This window comes from Podarcis pityusensis (assembly GCF_964106645.2).
Source record: "Podarcis pityusensis genome assembly, chromosome: 10".
In the NCBI taxonomy this organism is placed as follows: Eukaryota; Metazoa; Chordata; class Lepidosauria; order Squamata; family Lacertidae; genus Podarcis; species Podarcis pityusensis.
Genome location: NC_138035.1, coordinates 34,956,583 through 34,974,373, shown reverse-complemented (window position 1 = coordinate 34,974,373; position 17,791 = coordinate 34,956,583). Strand labels below are relative to the sequence as shown.

Genomic DNA, 17,791 nt, shown 5'->3' with positions numbered 1-17,791 from the left:
CAGAAGGATCTCTCGTCCAGAAGTGGAAATGTAACTTGTCATCTTCAGTAATTATGCAAGATATAATGGGAAGCATGAATGATGTTCTATAAGTTCATCAGAGTTTATTCTATGTTTCTTCCCAAATAGAAAAATGAACTAGGTTACAGCTCGTTTGTCTGGAGCAGATAAAGTCAAAGCAGCAGCAGAACCAGAAGAGGAGTAGGTGCAGCCTCTTCTTCAGGAGTCCACACATCACACTAAACCAAGGTTTAGCTTAGCATTATGTGTGAACTGAGCCACTGTGTCCAGCAAAGACTATTTGAAAGATCTTACCTGATCTATATCAAGTTGGCTCACTCTGCTCAATCCACTTTTAAAATCGAAGTTAGGATCCGAATTGAAGGTATCTTGGAATTTTAAAAAATAACAATAGTTATTTGTAGGTACAAAACAAGCTTTCAAAATGTATAACATAAAACAATTTATAGGACTGTAGCCTATGTGCCATAGAGAGCACTTTCAGCTTAGTAGATATGATAGGATTGTGCTTTAAGATTTCTAGCTTGTTTTGTCTATACAGTAATCGCCTCTCTATACCGGATCATCTTCCTATCCTAATTTTTCACCAAAACATACAGGTAGAAGTGACTTACTTGTCCCAGGCAACCAAACTGGTTTTCCTGTAAGTCAACCTCTAGCTTTCAACTTGGCGAAGCCACGATCTGAATTTCTGTGACTTGTATGCAGGTGCAACAGTAATACACCTGGCTTCAGCTGGTGGGATCATTAATCTTCCGCAACCCACAAACCAGTGCCATAAAGTATCTGAACACATGGGGGCACAGACAAAGATTCCACACTATATAGGAAAAGGTAGTCAACTCATTCTTTCTTTTGAACTGAGAGGAAACATGACTTGGGAAATCTGAAACTTGCTGGTGGAATCTCTCCCCATCAAACTCCCTTATCAATATTATCTGTCCCCCATCTACCACCCCCATAAAACTACTTGGCCAGCCCCCAAAGGACTCCTCCTGAAAGGACCTATTGAGTTCACCTCTTGAGGAGGTAGCTCAAAACTTTACAACATTCAACAAGTTTGCTGAACTTAAAATAATAAAGTACTTCAGTGTACATTTTGTTGAACAAGAGACATCTATTTTTAATGCAGCTGTGTTTGATAATCCAATTAAAACCAGTCCAATCAATGCAAGAAATCCCTCCCCGCACTACTGTGGTGCAGCAATTGCCAAAACTGCATTCAAACACATACTGCTTGCACCAAACAAAAGTAATGTTTATGACTGAATAAAAAATTGTTACCACTAAACTTACTTAAACAGGCTAAAAACCATTCAGAATTCTTAATTACACTGTCATAACCTAGTGTGTAACTTTAATCACACAGCATAATACAAGAACCCCTAAAAGTCTGAGGAAAACTACCTTGTAATCTTCTGCTCTTTATCCGATTCCTGGAGGCCAAAAGAGAATCTTGAGAATCCGTCGGGGTACAGTGTAGCAGATAGTGTTCCAGGTGCCGCCAAAGAATGAAAAGGCACGTTTCTATAATATCTGCAAGCATTTCTAGTAAAGGAAAATGCATATATATAGAGAGAGAATTTGGAAATGAGGGCTCCTAAGAGCCCCTATATTGCCTCAACATTGTTCTAGAAAACTTAACCATCTTTAAGTACTAACACAAAGAAGACCACATTTCTCCAGGGCAGGTCTTTCCCCACAACATTCATGCATATTTCCAAAACACAGGTAGGAGACCAAACTGTTGTTGATACTGTCCTATTGTTATCATCACCATAAACAACATCATATTTATACTCTGCCTTTTTCCCTGACAGGACTCAAGGCAACTTACAGATAAAACCAAAACCACTAAAAACATAGAAAAATTAAACATTGAAACAGATTTTTTAATATGTAATTAGCTTGAATTCTATCAAACATACATAATTACAAAAAAGCAACAGCACAGCACTAGTCCTTTATTTAAAAGCAGTCAATTCCCAAAAGGCTGTTGGAACAAGAAGGGAGGAAGCCTGTCTAGTTTCCCTAGGGAGGGGGGGTTCCAAAGTCACAGAGAAGGCCCTACACTGGTAATTTCCCAAACAAACATGTGTAAGAAGAAACTGCAGGCCACCTTACCACCAACACACACTACTAAAGCATTAAACAATTTAACAGTTTTGCATTACATGTCCAACAAACAAAAAAGAAATTAAGAAACCCTTAAGACCAGAAACTACTTCTGCCTCTTAAAAAGGGACAGAACCTTCTCTCTTACTATATTCCACTGTTTACGAATGAGATTCATATCAGTAACCAAAAACAGGGTTTTGACATTTTCTTAAGTTACACTGTAAAATTCATTCTGATAAATTTGAAGGGCATTGGAGCTAGTTTCTAGACCAGTGATAATGCAGTTTTGTAATATAAATTATTCATTGTTAACCACATATCTGAATGAAGGAGACACTTCCATCTATCTGTAAGTAAACATCACAAGTTCAGGTTTGCAAGGAGTGAGTCCTTAGTTGGGTACCATACCCTGCAAGGTTTCATGATCTAGAAAAGTCAATATTTAAAGTGTGAAGATTGACGAATAAGCCCCTCTCTCCCTCAGATTTCATGAACAAGTTCTGAATTTCCATTTTTTTAAAAAAGCTGACTTAGAAATTTCACCAGTAAAATTTTCAGTGTCTCATCATAATTATCAAAAGATACAGCAACACAGAGAAAGCAACTTGGCTCGATTGTTGATCAACTTCACCAACCGTCGCTTTGCCAAGATGTATTTTTGGGTAGTAGAAATTTTGTCTACTCCAGCAAGCATAACTGACTGGCACAACTGTGAAAAGAACAAACACTCATATAAAGACATACTAGACATACTACCATGTAGCTGTTCACTAAAGTGTGTAGGAGCCCTACAGACTCCACTACATACAAAGTCTGACTTTATCCTATTTTACAGAAAACTTAAAAACATGTTAATGGGAAGCTTTGGATTTATGAACACTTTTGTTCTTAAAAGAAATCAACTTACATATTTTCAGACAAACTAATCCCTAACTTGAAAATCTCTGCAGAGTTTGATGGGAGAAGATAGTTTAGTTATGTCATCTTATTCTATCAGGGAAAGTAAAAATGTTTAGATTTGTCTAAACCCAGAATGTTCACCTCACACTAGCCCTTCTGAGAGTAAGTGTGAATATAGACGTTGAAAGAAAAACCCAACAGGATGCTTTTCTTGAATCTTAGAATAATGTTATGGCCACTGATACATTTACTAAGCTTTCCCTTCACCAACTGGTTATTTACAATAATGATACATTCTTTTGCATAATAAATCTGAAGGAGACTCAAAGAGAACAGAAGGTGGTTACCTCCTTTATCTCATCTGGTGGCAGCTGCTCCACATTCTGCAACTTGCTAACACTCTGACGATGGCTGTCATAGTAACTGAAGAAGTCATTGGCACTCTGCTTTAACAGATAGACAATTATACCCAAGCCAGGCAAACGCCAATAAGGAATCACCGCTGCTTGTGGATCTAAAACAGATTACAATCCAAGTTTAAAAAATCAGCTTCAATTTCCTGAGGGGAAGTAGTTAAAGCCTAAATTTATAAACCTTGAAATTAATTTAATGCATAAACTGGAAGATAAATTCATGTAACCACATTACTTATTTTGTGATAGATGTCTCACACAACCAAATACGGCTATCCGGGCAGTATTTTCAAAGCCTAATTACTATTCCTGTCATATAAAACTGCTGGCAAAATATAATAATAAGCTCTTTAAAAGCCTGATCCACCATAGAAAATTTCTCAAACCTTCCTGCAGCATCTCATAACATGATGTAAAGGGAATCTTCAGTATATGAGAAAGAACATGCCGAGGTTCGTTAACTTCTTGCCAGTGTTAACTCAGCTTCTGGAATACAGTCCCTGTTCTACACCAGTAAAACCGCAAACCAACCTTGTCGAGGTCCATCTCGATTAGTGGTCTCAGACAAGCTAGGAGTGAAGAGGCAAACTGTGTGCTCAAAGGTGGGGGCACACTGCATCATCAGCAACTGGCAGTATTCCATCACATTGGCACAGATCTGAAAAGGAAGATAAAAAGCAAGTTAACAGCAATCAAGTACAAAGTGCAGGCATGGTCACTTCTACCACATCCTTAGGATAATATGGCAGAAAAAAGAAGAAACAGACATTTTACCATTGTGAAAAAGGGACTTTTAGTTGTATTACTCAGCTGAGGCTCACCTGTTGCATGGCCAGTTCAATTTCATCTCTCTTGTTCACTTTGTCTCCCTCTGCTTGGTCATCTTGCAGCTTAAACTGACGCAATCTATCACTACCACCAAACCTTGTTAGGAGGCCCAAGCACTGGCGCTGAAAATCAAAGAAATGTAGAGAAACTGATGACTGTTTCCACCTGCCACGTATAGCTGCTTGTTATCTATTGCATGTCTGTCATGCCAGGGAGGAGGGAGTTGAATTCAAACCATTAACACGAAACAGTTGCTGTGATCATAAAATTGCATACCTGAAATCGCCCAATATGTCCTTGCAGTTCAATCTGCATCCCTTCAGTAACATCAAGGTCAAAATCACCTAGTGCACCTAATGAAATATAATACAATGGGGGCTCAATACTTATTTTTATTCTTCTTCTGGTTAGAATGCATAATCAAATAAGCGACACATAAACATTAGCGCAAGAGTTTTTGTGAACTTGACACGCCTATTAAGTTCTATGCAAGTCAAAAGTTTGCACATACTTTTACGAAGGTAAGTGAGTTCGGTGAAAGAGATATTTGTATATAACAAAGTTAATGATTAGAATGACTATAAATTGGCTGCCAAAGATACCCACCAGGCAGAGCAGCTTTGCTGATTATCCCAGTCAGCAAGGCCAGTTCTTGCAACGACCCCACACTGACTTCTTGACACCGCAAGATTGCTTGGATAGTATCTGAATGTGATATTAGGAACTGCAAAACCTATGACAAAACAAGAAAGTATATACAGAAATAAAATTAAAATACAATTAAGAACTTTAGGACAACGTATCAGTAGAGGAGGCTTGGAAATAACAAACATAAAACACGAAGTCTGCTGTGGAAAGGAGCACCAGTAATGAATAGCCGACACCACTAGGAATTTCTTGCATTTTCCCTTACCTGTCCTGCAGCCTGTGCGTGCTCTGCCATACTAGATGTGAGGATGACCTGGCACAGCTGAAGAGCTGGCAGAAGAATCTGGCGATAGCGTTCTACAGGAGCAGGAATAAAGACGGGGGTTTCTCGCATTCCAAATATTCTGAAGAAAGGAGATTAAAAAAAGAGAGAAACTAACTAACTGGTAGTTTTAAAAAACATCACTCAGAACATAATATTATGAAAGATGGGCGCCACCCCCACTCTTTGTTGATTGGTAGCAAAAGTCCAGTGGGTTCCAGAAGCTCCCCATTGTTTGTGCTCCTTTGAAGAATCAAAGATGTGGAGGAGACTGACATAGCTTTAAGAAATATAATTGATTCACATATTTACACCCTCGGTCTGCAAGGAGGGAGTCCAAATCTTATGGCACAGTCATCTCAAGAGAGGCTTTTTCCCTATCAACAGTGCAGCACAGGAGTCAAAGGCTGCAGAGCTACCTATAGTGAAATAATTTTGTACCACATCTCCAGCAAACACGCACTATTACTAATATACTTATACCTGTTTGGATAGGATCCTTCCTGACACAGCAGCATGAATTCAATGAAGGCATATAAATGTTAATCATTGTAAAACACAGAGTGGGGCCTCAGCACTGAGAGATTTTGTTCTCGGGATGTGTTTGCAACTTCGGACATAACTCTGAGGACAAATTGTATGACACTTACCCCTGCTGATCTGTTTCCGGTCGCATGTCATATACCTGACACTGGGCAAGCTTCACAATCACTCCAGATCTACGTAACTCTAGTGCTCCCTGCTGTATTTTCGCCACTTTGGTCAGGAATGCCTGAAACATATTGTAAAAAATAAAGAAAATGAATTTTAAAAAGAACATAGGATATATTTTTTTTAATGTGGCAACTCTAAATGTTTTTCTGTCAGCAACCTTAAAACATACCTTCAAGTTAAAACACAAAAACTGAATTGTATTCATTTATTTAACCCAGCCAATGGACATGATTTAAAATACACTTATTTAGAATTCTAGGATCTAAAAGGAACTTGGACTAACACATGGCATTGCACTAATCTAAGAAATTGCTGAGAGGCTTTTTTCTATGAACTGATCCCCCAAAACATGTCATAAACTGCATTTGAAATGCTTCTCAGCCTCAGAGGCAACTTGCCATGCAGAACTGGGTGGGGGTGGAAGAGCTGCAGATCAAGAAATGTAATTCTAAAGCACCCACCACTTGTGGAATTAGGTTTTCAGATTTTGGATATTGGCTATTGGCTATACAGGCTACTGCCCCTTAAAAGACAAGCAACTGCTGAGGAGCAGAAAGGGAAACCTCGCTTGAACCAGTACAGCAGAGCAGATCCAGAACTTGCTATGTACAGAAGTGGAGAAAAGACTAGGATAGAAGTAGGAATCCTAGTCCAGCAACCTGCCACACCTTTCTTTCTTCAAAGAACTTTCCTCCAAGCGGAGAGAACACCTGTGTTTTATACCAGTAAGCTATAAGTATGAGAATAAGACATCTCTAGTTAATATTTGTAATAGGAACCCTGATGTGACACAACACTTATTAAGCCAGGTTATGCATGAGGTCCATGTACCCACACAGAGTTTCTTTTGCTCTTGCCCTGGTTCCTCCTGCCATACAAATAGAGAAACAAGCCAGGAAGCTATAACTGACCATAGCTTGCCATTACACACAAACTGGGAACAGTGGCTCCCAAACATGCCATGATATGAAACCATGTTTTAAAGTTGCCTTACAAACCTTGGCATGTTTGGCTGTCATACACCACAATTCCCAGTTTGCATGTAACAGGAAGCTTCAGTTAACTGTGGTTTCCCTGCTTGTTTCTTTACTTGCACAAAGGGGCTGTATGCAGGTTCATGATGCTCATGCATATCTTGGATTATTAATCCAGGATTTGGCTGTGTGGACCCCAGGTCACTGAACAGTTATTAAGATCTTACCATTTTTGACTCATAGGTGTACAGTGCTTTAAGAAGAGGAGGCTGGGGTGTAAGTAAGCTTTGCAGCTTGAGGTCGTCATCTGCTAGGCTATCTACAAGCACTTTTAGATAGCCACTGTTGGAGAGATACAACAACCATTGCTGCTGTTTATCTACAGAGATGATGCGATCAAGTAAGGCTAGTGCTAGCATCTGAAAAACAAAAATGAAAGATTAAATTCCTCAAGAAAGGATACAAAAATTATCTAATATCTGCTGCAGCTTATTTAAAAACAGGGTATTTCTAACTATGTTGAAATAATGGGAATGTACAATATCTGCAGACTAGCTAAGATGATACTGGCTCCTAATACTTTAATGTTTTACATTTGCAAGCATGGCAACAAATATTGTACGATACGAAGTTATTAGTCTACAGTTGCAGCTGCATATCTTGCCAGAATGCAAAATGAGAGAAAAACGATGTCCCAGTTTCAGAGGTGCTCTATGGGGGTTGCTGCTGTGCTAGTTCCAAGAAATCTCCACACAAGCAAAAACTAGTGAAATGTTCTTATTTTCAGTGACATTATTTTAAAAGTTCTGATAGTAAATAAAATCCGTGAATGGACTACTAATCTGCAGATTTAAGAAATGTCTAAGAAAACATGCATTTAACATACCCCCACTCTAGATCACTGACTGCTGTGATATCAAGTGCTGGGTAGACATTATCAAGGGGGATGGCAAATGTAGATGCTATTTTTAGTGGCAAAAAACTTTTTTATAATGTCCAGTTTGGTTGGTCATGATTATGTACACGCTATTCATCATTAACCGTGTTTCTTCACAAACTGGCGAATTACATTGAAACTATATGGACTGCTTTAAAAATGAAGAACAGAACAAGAGTAAACACCAGGCATTCTTTCCCAACCGTCATAGCTTACATTATGTTCGCTCTTCATTATCTACTACCTTTTCTGCTATAGAACCAACTTTAAGTACAAATGCAGTCATTTTTTCCAAATGTAAAAACGGAACGATTTAACAAGGAATTAACAGCTGCATTACTCAGGCACAGGTAGCAAACGTTTACCACACTTCACCTGGTATATATGTATTATCACCGGAAAATAATTATCAAAAGCAAGTATGTAAGATATGAAAGACTTACTGAACTTCTTTTTAAAAAATCCTAAACTGTCAAGTAATTATTTAATAAATATTTGAATGTTCCAAAATTCAGACATCAGTGTGTGTTTCTCCCCAAATTGTGACCTGAACCTGTTTAAAATTAAAATACAGAATATCTTATTTTATTTACCCGTCCAATTTCATGACCATCACAGGCATCTCGGCAGACCACCTCCATTAGGGCAGAACCATAACTTTCAATAATTGCCATGTTTTCTCTCTGCAGTTTACTGTAAGCATCTTCAGGCGCTGTTAAACGCTCCCACGTGGTCTTCTTGGCTATAAAGAGGAAGAAAAGGGCAAAATTAAAGGTGAAACGATGTACCAGAGCATGCAAACAACTACATATGCCTTTATAGAGAGTGGAAGAGGGGAGTATTTAAGTTGGAATGTTCAAATGAGAAAATAGATCCCTCAGCAAAGAACGTTATTTGTAACAAAAGATAAACAAAAAAGCTTCTTCGGATGAACTCTGATGGGAAACACACACATATTTATTTCAGTGAAAGGACACAAGATGCCTTCAATGGAAATGTGCTCGTGACGGAAGAAAAGTTACCACTGCATTCACACTTTTGGGTCACTGCAGTCTATGAACATAGATGAAATCCAAGGCTGGATATGGGGCATGAAATAAAACTGACCAGTCAGCTTCATACATATATGGGACTGGGAAATAATGGCTTTGGGAAGCCTGAAAAACCCCCAGAAATAAAGTTATTATTGCTGATGGAGAATGGGGGGGGGGTATGGGACTGTGAACTCTGGTCATATAAAGAGATCCAATATAGTTGCAAATGCAGCGCATGTTCTCTTTTCATCACCATTTTGTATTCTACCTGCTTCTAGGGTGTCCGGTTCATCTGGTCTCTGAGCAATCTGCAAGTAGTAAAGCAGTGATCCATACAGATGTGTTCTCACTCGCTGGAAGCCACCACCTGCTCAGACAGAAAAAAGGGTATTTATACTGTGGAAAAAGACAGCACACATAAACCATTCTTCTGTTGCTATCCACCTCAAGACTCATTTACAGAATGCTGGCTTTTGTAATGCACACGCCAATCTGTTTCCCTAGAACCTGGGGAGCACATCAATCAACTGCTTCAAAGATTATGGAATCTATTTTAAAGTGGTCATTAAAAATTACCTGTTTTCAGAATGAAATCCAGAATCTTTTTCAATATGATATGTAGAGAAGAGTCTCCGATAGAGGCGAATCCCACCACCATGCCTTCAGAACCAGGTGGCGTTGTGAAAGAACCATCCAGCATCAAGACAAACTGCGAGTGCCCAGGCAGAGGGACGGCAAATGGCTCCTTTTGCTCCGTTCGCACACATTGACTTAAGTGGGCGGTCAGGGTGAACACGGCTGCCGCCACAACAGGCATTAACTCCTGAGCAGCATCGTCATTCAGGATCTTATGGGAACAAAAGAAAGAGTTGCTATTTTGGTACATGCTTGCGATACACGTCTGCATAACTTCTATAGCCATCTCTAATACAAATTACTATAAGCAGAATGTTCAATATTAAATAGCAATGAGACAAATGTGTCTCAGTCATGAAGCGGTGTGTGGTACAGAAACACTGATCTCCTTGCTAGACCCCCCCCCCCAAACTCTCTACTTTGATTGGATCTGAAAGGTACAGCTATGACAATCCAGGAACATTCAAAAGCCCATATCCAGCCTCCCAAAACTCCCTTGAGTAAGTATTAAAAAGTTTGTAAAGTGATGTTGGGAAGCAACAGTGACAAAAGCTAAGTCAGTGGCATAGCTGACTTAGAACACATAGATTTTGTTAGGGGAAACTGCTGGTAAATATGAATGGATTGGAAAGCATTAGATATTTCATAATTCAACTGTGCATTTTAAAAAACTCAAAATGGACACCCAAATTGGCCGTCAGCGTCACCATACCATGTCATTTCAAGGGGCTTACCTTGTCATGCAAATCTTGTAAGAGATCACGGATAATAAGCTGCCTATCTTCAGGTTGTATAAGGTCCTGTGGGCAGGCAGTTAATATGATTTCCACCAACTGCCTCCAGGACTCCAGAGCATGCCGCTTAGCATAGAGACACTGAAGGAGCTTGTTCCGTTCCACAACATACTGGAGAATTGTGTTGATTTCCTGGACGGTCAAGGAAAGGGTTAACTCATAGGAGACCAAAAAAGGCTCTATTTTTAAAAAAAGTTGCAAAGGTCATATCTAAAAAGTAGCTTCTGAGAAAGTTAATTTATATTATATCCTTGGCCTATAATCAAGCAAGGAGTGTGCACACATGTTTGCGTTCTCCTCATTTGCCCAAGGAACCCTAAGACTGCCTTTCAAACTCAGCCAAGTTTCAAAAGCAGCTTGAGGATTTTGCCGGGGAGCTGCTTAAAAGGGGGGGAAATGCCATCAGAGGAATGTTGGTTGTCTCCCCATTGAGATTCCCTTTAAATAGCAACTCAAATTGCTTTTGAGAGTTTAATGAGGACAACTGATAAGGGAAAAAATGGAGAAGATGCTGGGTGTCTATGCACCCCTTCTGGGCAGCAGAATTCTCAGTCTGTGTTTTCCTTAGAAGCGATGCTCTGCTTCACCGTGAAACCAGCATCACAGTCACTGGGTGGCCTTAGGTAAGACGAGAATTGCCAGCGCTACCTACATCCAAGCCCTGCTGAGACAATAAATGAAGTATTGCAAAGTAATTTATCTGAAAGCATTTATAAAGTGAAAAGAGCTATATAAATGAATGACAGATATGGGGCTCTTCCAAAAAACCATTAGTAGTAAAATAATCCGTGCAGCTGTTTTTCAAGAAATGGCCACAACTGTGGTTGAGCACGTGATATGAATGTCAAAAAAAGTCCTGGGTTTAATCCCCAGCATCTCCATGCTTGAAGTCAGTCAGTGTCAACAACGCTGAGATAAATGGACCAATAAATGGATTCTGTATATGGCAACTTCCCAGGTTTCAATCAAGCTTAGACATTTTAAGTGGTCTTACCTCCATGAGCAAAGGTCTCTGCCCAAGGGCTGCCATTCCTTGTAGGGCATTAACTTCAGCAATCAGAACTTTGTGGAGATGCTAGAATTGAAGAAAGGAAAGCGGTGTCTTTTGTTAATCTATTATGTGTAAAATTTGGAGACAATTGTGAACATGAAAACACTGCTAATTCCCTTTCCGCAATTTCATTTCCACCCCAGTTCAACTTAAATGAAACAGGCCAAAGAAAGTACAACAATGTTCAACTTGAAATGTCAGCTTTCCTTTTAAGACATTCAATATAAGGCACTGTGTTTTGTAAAGAAGGTGGCACAACAGTGGTATGAGCCTGAAGATAACCATATCACTATTAGGTATGTAAGTAAAAACCTATATAAATTATTCCAATGTTAATTCTCACATGGAATAACATGTTTGAGAGGCTACTAACGTAAATGCTGACATACTGAAGTCAGTGGGAGCATTAAGGTTTTATCTAAAAATCTTCCATGGAAATAAAAAATGTTTGAATATACATAATGTTTGCTGCACTACACCCTTAAACTGTGAAGCCAGGTACAGAGGTTTCTAGAAATTGCTCACCTTGACATTGCAGATAACTGGTCCACGTGCACTTCTGTTCTCGCAGTTGGCAATGACCTGCTCAATTTGAGCACGGTCAAAAAAATCCAGCTGCAAAGGTTCTGGGATCTCTTGACTGAAGTCAATTGAGTCTAGGATGCTCAAGATCTTCCTGCGTACTAAGGAAGGAAAAAATGTATTCAGAAATGGAAGAATCAGAGTTTTACTGAATTCTAAAGACAGAAGTTAAAGCAGCTTTAATGGAAAGAGCTTTCTGATTATAACTACAGTGGTGCCTCGCAAGACGAAATTAATCCGTTCCGCGAGTCTCTTCGTCTTGCGGTTTTTTCGTCTTGCGAAGCACGGCTATTAGCGGCTCAGCGGCTATTAACGGCTTAGCGGCTTTAAGAAAAAGGAAACAAACTCGCAAGAACTCGCAAGACGTTTCATCTTGCGAAGCAAGCCCATAGGGAAATTCGTCTTGCGGAACGACTCAAAAAACGGAAAACTCTTTCGTCTTGTGCGTTTTTCGTCTTGCGAGGCATTCGTCTTACGAGGTACCACTGTAAATTTTGTTTCTATTGGTTTTCTTAAATTCTATACAGTGGTACCTCAGGTTAAGTACTTAATTTGTTCCAGAGGTCCGTTCTTAACCTGAAACTGTTCTTAACCTGAAGCACCACTTTAGCTAATGGGGCCTCCTGCTGCTGCTGTGCTGTCGCTGAACAATTTCTGTTCTCATCCTGAAGCAAAGTTCTTAACCCGAGGTAATATTTCTGTGTTAGCAGAGTCTGTAACCTGAAGCATATGTAACCTGAAGCGTATGTTACCTGAGGTACCACTGTATATAAAAAGGGAAACATTTAAACCTGAAATGTTAGATGTAGGCACACATATCTACTTACAGTAGGGTGGGAAAACCTTTTGGCCTGGAGGGCCAGATATTTCATTCTACCCTCAACCTCTGGGCCAAATGACATCAAGTGATGGACAGGTGGGTGGTCCTGCCCACCTCTCAGTATTGGCCTAACGGTGATGGGGAGAGCTAGTGAACAAGCAGGACTGAACTTCCCACACAAAAGCTGATGCATGGTGAATTCAGTCCTGATTTCTGCAAGATTGGAGCGCGCAAGTTCCCCATAGGAGATGTCCTTTGTGCACCTGAACCAAGCAGAATTGAATTCCCCATCCACCAGTTGATATAGAGGAAGTTCAATCTTGCTTTCTTCTGTCACATCTCTACTTGCCACACTTTACATATGGCAGGTAGGCACAGTTTGGAGAAAACAGCCTGGTGGGCCAAATGGGGAGACTTGACGGGCCAAATCTAGCCTGTGAGACAGAGGTCCCCTGCCTTTGACATATAGTCAGATCCTGGACTTGTACAACCCTATCCGACCAAGATATTGTCATGCACACAGCAGTTTGATTGCAATAGTGTTTGTTGAGGCTCTCTCTCCACCCCACCCCCCGCCGCCACCGCCAGGAGCTCTGTCACACTGACCATATAAAGGGCTATTTCAGGAGTATAAAAAGACCCCGGGAGGTGCAGTAAACAGCCCAACAAACTGCAAATTAGTATACAGATTTATAGCTCATGCCTCCAGTACATGAAACAGTTGTGTTTTAGATTGCTGACACAACGTTTAAACAATAGTTTACAGTTAAATTAATTCACCTGGCTCATAGCCACCAATTTTTCAATATAAGCAAAAGCAAAGACAGGACACAGACTGCTCAGGTTCTAATCCAGAGTAGAAGTACTGAGTAAACCAGCCACAACGAGACTTACCTTTGGCAGCAGTATCAAAATGAAGAAACCCACTAACAGACCGGCTTTCATCTTCTATGCCTCCTTCACCTTCAGCTAAGAGGATTGAAATTTTGAAAAAGTTTACTTAAGAAATTGCCTTGCAATTTCTGGGTTGCATCAATAGGAGTATAGTATCTAGATCAAGGGAAGTAATAGTGCCACTGTATTCTGCTCTGGTCAGACCTCACCTGGAGTACTGTGTCCAGTTCTGGGCACCACAGTTCAAGAAGGACACTGACAAACTGGAATGTGTCCAGAGGAGGGCAACCAAAATGGTCAAAGGCCTGGAAATGATGCCTTATGAGGAACGGCTAAGGGAACTGGGCATGTTTAGCCTGGAGAAGAGGAGGTTAAGGGGTGATATGATAGCCATGTTCAAATATATAAAAGGATGTCACATAGAGGAGGGAGAAAGGTTGTTTTCTGCTGCTCCAGAGAAGCGGACACGGAGCAATGGATCCAAACTACAAGAAAGAAGATTCCACCTAAACATTAGGAAGAACTTCCTGACAGTAAGAGCTGTTTGACAGTGGAATTTGCTGCCAAGGAGTGTGGTGGAGTCTTCTTCTTTGGAGGTCTTTAAGCAGAGGCTTAACAACCATATGTCAGGAGTGCTCTGATGGTGTTTCCTGCTTGGCAGGGGGTTGGACTCGATGGCCCTTGTGGTCTCTTCCAACTCTATGATTCTATGATTCTAAGAGGATTGAAATTTTGAAAAAGTTTACTTAAGAAATTGCCTTGCCCCATGCGGACCTATTTGATCACTTTGATCTGCGGATCTTGCACTTTTATAAGTGTCACATGATCTCCATATGAGGAGGCATTTCATTAGTGTGGCAGCACCTGTGGCTTGGACCTCCCTGCTTAATAACATTAAGCAGTCACCCTCACTATATTGCGTTAGATTGCTGCTGAAAACTTTCTGCTTCAGCAAGCATATTCAGACATTATTTAGTTACCAATATTTGTTTTTAAAGTTCTCGATTTTATCTTTGCTTTCAGTTATGATAGTTTAATGCATATTTGTTTTAAATTGGTTTATGGATTTTAGCTGTGTTTCACTGAAAATTTTATTTGTATACTCCTTGGAGAGCTTTTCCCAAATGAATGAAAGCAAAGTTGCACAAATTCAAACTTAGCAAAGGACTTTTAAAAATTAAAAATGCTGCTATCTAGGGAAATTCTGGGATGCGGGTGGCGCTGTGGGTTAAACCACAGAGCATAGGACTTGCCGATCAGAAGGTCGGCGATTCGAATCCCCGCAACGGGGTGAGCTCCCGTTGCTTGGTCCCTTCTCCTGCCAACCTAGCAGTTTGAAAGCACATCAAAGTGCAAGTAGATAAACAGGTACCACTCCGGCGGGAAGGTAAATGGCGTTTCCGTGCACTGCTCTGGCTCGCCAGAAGCAGCTTAGTCATGCTAGCCACATGACCTGGAAGCTGTACACTGGCTCCCTCGGCCAATAAAGTGAGATGAGCGCCACAACCTCAGAGTCGGCCACGACTGGACCTAATGGTCAGGGGTCCCTTTACTTTTACCTTTACCTAGGGAAATTCCAGCCTAATAAATGCATTAAAATATTGTAAGGTTATAATGATTTTATTGTGTGTGTGGTATTATGTTTCAAGTGCTATAAAATATATAGAGCACACTATAAATGCTCAGTACAGCCCACAGCATGACTGCTAATTCATGTGGTCTGAAACCTTGGCTTATTTTTACTTCCAAAGTTAGCCACTATAAAGTATAAGGAAAGCATTATATCATTCAGATATGAAAGTGGAAAGTAATAAAAAAATGGAAAGGAGCCCTTCAGATATGAGCAGTCTTTGATTCTTAGAGCAGCCTTCCATGCTCCATTTACCTAAGTAGGATTTGACAGGCATGTCATCCAGAAGGAGGTGCAGGAGTCTCTGTGTGTGAGAACGCTGGCGGTTCAATGAAGTAACACGCAGTTCTATAGAGGCCGTCTTCATTAGCCAGGACATCTGGTTCAAAGCTGGAATCTCATGCTCTGAAAGTCAAGATAGGGCAAGAATGGGAGCAATATAGACACTTCAGAAGAGCCTACCATTGCTGGTTGGACTCATGTTATATTTGTTACACATCTGCTGCTTGGAAATGTAAGCAAATGGGGCACTGCTCTCTGTGTGGGAAGTTGTTTATGTAAAGCAGCATTCCACACAATGTAGTTAATGGCAAAGCCCTGAAAAAGAGGAGCCGCTTTTGAAATGTATATTCTCTTGGCCCTCCAACTGCACAACACGGACATTAATCACCTTATTAGAAAAAAATAATGCACACAGAGTGGCTCTAGGATACCTACAAATACACAAAAGGAAAAATGACTTCTCTCTCCCTGCCAGGACAAGAATTTGCAAATCTTGCTAAGATGAGACTTTCCAAATTCTGTTAAAAAGGCAAAAAAGAAGAAGTGATTCTTCCAAGCAATGAATGAGAATTGAAAAAAGAATGTAAGATCACTGGTGTCTCTTCAAGTTGTATTCAATGCTATATGAGATACAGAATGCCTCATTCTTCAATACTTTTAAAAGGGCCTTGAAGATATTCTCTGTCATGGTCTTCAGTGACTAGTTGTAGACTGAGCAACATAAATGGTGTTGTGATCTGTTTTTTTTCTATCCAATGCTGGGCTATTTGTTGTTTTTGCTAGTTTTATGAAGTAGATGTTACAAATATTCTAATTGGTATTTTTGGGGTATATTTTGCAAGCCACTTGTAAATAATGTTTCTTAAGTGCAGATTCAGGTAGGTAGCCGTGTTGGTCTGACGCAGTCGAAATAAAAAATTTAAAAAATTGTCCAGTATCTGAAGAAGTGTGCACGCACACGAAAGCTTATACCCAGAACAAACTCAGTTGGTCTCTAAGGTGCTTTCTTAAATGAAGGTTATAAATAACTTGCTAAAAATAAAATTATGAGACTGTACTTGAAAAGGCTTACCTTTGACAGAAAATGGTAAATGCTGCAACTGAGAGAACAAAAAATCCTGGCTGGTTCTCAAATATCTCATTGTCGGGCCTGAAGTGTCTGAGCAGGCACACAACTGATAGATCACCTGTTTGAACAAGACGGAAATCCAGATATTAGTTTCCTTTAAGATTAGCCAAAATATTTCTAATTAAGTATTGTATTTGAACTCAGATCTACTCATGCAATCCTTTACACATTTACCTGGAAGTAAATCCCATTCAATTCAATGAGACATGCTTCTGAGTAGGACTGCAATGTTAAATGTTTTTTAAAAACCAAAATTACATTAGTAAATTGCAAAAATCAATTCCCTCCTAACTGAAAGCTCATTGGATTTATACAGAGCACCCCATTTTAGCTTTCCTAAACAGGAAATATCATGTATACCTGGTAACACAATTCTGCTAGATGAGGAGATTGTTGAACCGCTGTGGGACCAGACCTTGTTTCAGTACCGTTCTCCAGTATGGTCAAAATAGCATGTAGGCAAGTTCTAGGGCAGCCCAATACACCTTGAAAATGCAACATTCATATTTAGGGGGGAAACTGTGCATGATGTATAGAAACAAAACATCACCCTATTTTAAAGACTTCACAAAAATAGCAAATATTTTACTCTAATTTAATATTGCATTTTATCAAAACTGGACTATGGGCAAGGATCCAATTATTCATTCATTTTGTCAAATTTATATATACTTTCACACTAATGTTAATACTGCTTAGAAATTTGAAAAGGTAATTAACAAACAGAACAGCAAATAGATCAGGGGTGACCAGCCTTCGGCCTGTGGGCCAATCCTGGTCCTTCAGGGGGTCTAGTTTGGCCCTCCAAACGGTCCATTTCCCCCAAGCCACGCCCATTCATGTCAGCTGATGGCCAAGAGTGGGATTTGCTGCATGCCTGTTCCCACCTCCAAAGCTGCAGGATTTAATGCCCCACACATCAACTGATGAGCAGGGTTGAATCCTGCTCAGTCTGACTCCTCTTGCGTCTTGCCGGGTTTTGCAAGGTGTCTGGTTTTTGCAAGACTTTTCACTTGCAGCTGGCCGGCATGAAACATGTGGTCATAGCTGTAATCACTCACAGT

The 17,791-nt window shown here is 40.1% G+C and overlaps 1 protein-coding gene across 1 annotated transcript in view; it reads right to left on the bottom strand.

The window, feature by feature from the left end:
* NUP205 (nucleoporin 205) overlaps window positions 1-17,791 on the bottom strand; it is a 36,676-nt gene that overhangs the window by 1,052 nt on the left and 17,833 nt on the right. The window contains exons 22-42 of the mRNA XM_080971991.1: window positions 17,088-17,212; window positions 16,671-16,785; window positions 15,572-15,721; window positions 13,687-13,761; window positions 11,916-12,073; window positions 11,334-11,414; window positions 10,280-10,471; window positions 9,486-9,756; window positions 9,178-9,276; window positions 8,469-8,617; window positions 7,166-7,357; window positions 5,901-6,022; window positions 5,194-5,332; window positions 4,887-5,013; window positions 4,557-4,633; window positions 4,274-4,402; window positions 3,984-4,110; window positions 3,387-3,553; window positions 2,725-2,848; window positions 1,429-1,557; window positions 316-389 (exon numbers count right to left, since the gene is read on the bottom strand). Coding sequence (XP_080828117.1) covers window positions 316-389; window positions 1,429-1,557; window positions 2,725-2,848; window positions 3,387-3,553; window positions 3,984-4,110; window positions 4,274-4,402; window positions 4,557-4,633; window positions 4,887-5,013; window positions 5,194-5,332; window positions 5,901-6,022; window positions 7,166-7,357; window positions 8,469-8,617; window positions 9,178-9,276; window positions 9,486-9,756; window positions 10,280-10,471; window positions 11,334-11,414; window positions 11,916-12,073; window positions 13,687-13,761; window positions 15,572-15,721; window positions 16,671-16,785; window positions 17,088-17,212 — 2,822 coding nt within the window. The remainder of the gene's footprint in view (window positions 1-315; window positions 390-1,428; window positions 1,558-2,724; window positions 2,849-3,386; window positions 3,554-3,983; window positions 4,111-4,273; window positions 4,403-4,556; window positions 4,634-4,886; window positions 5,014-5,193; window positions 5,333-5,900; window positions 6,023-7,165; window positions 7,358-8,468; window positions 8,618-9,177; window positions 9,277-9,485; window positions 9,757-10,279; window positions 10,472-11,333; window positions 11,415-11,915; window positions 12,074-13,686; window positions 13,762-15,571; window positions 15,722-16,670; window positions 16,786-17,087; window positions 17,213-17,791) is intronic.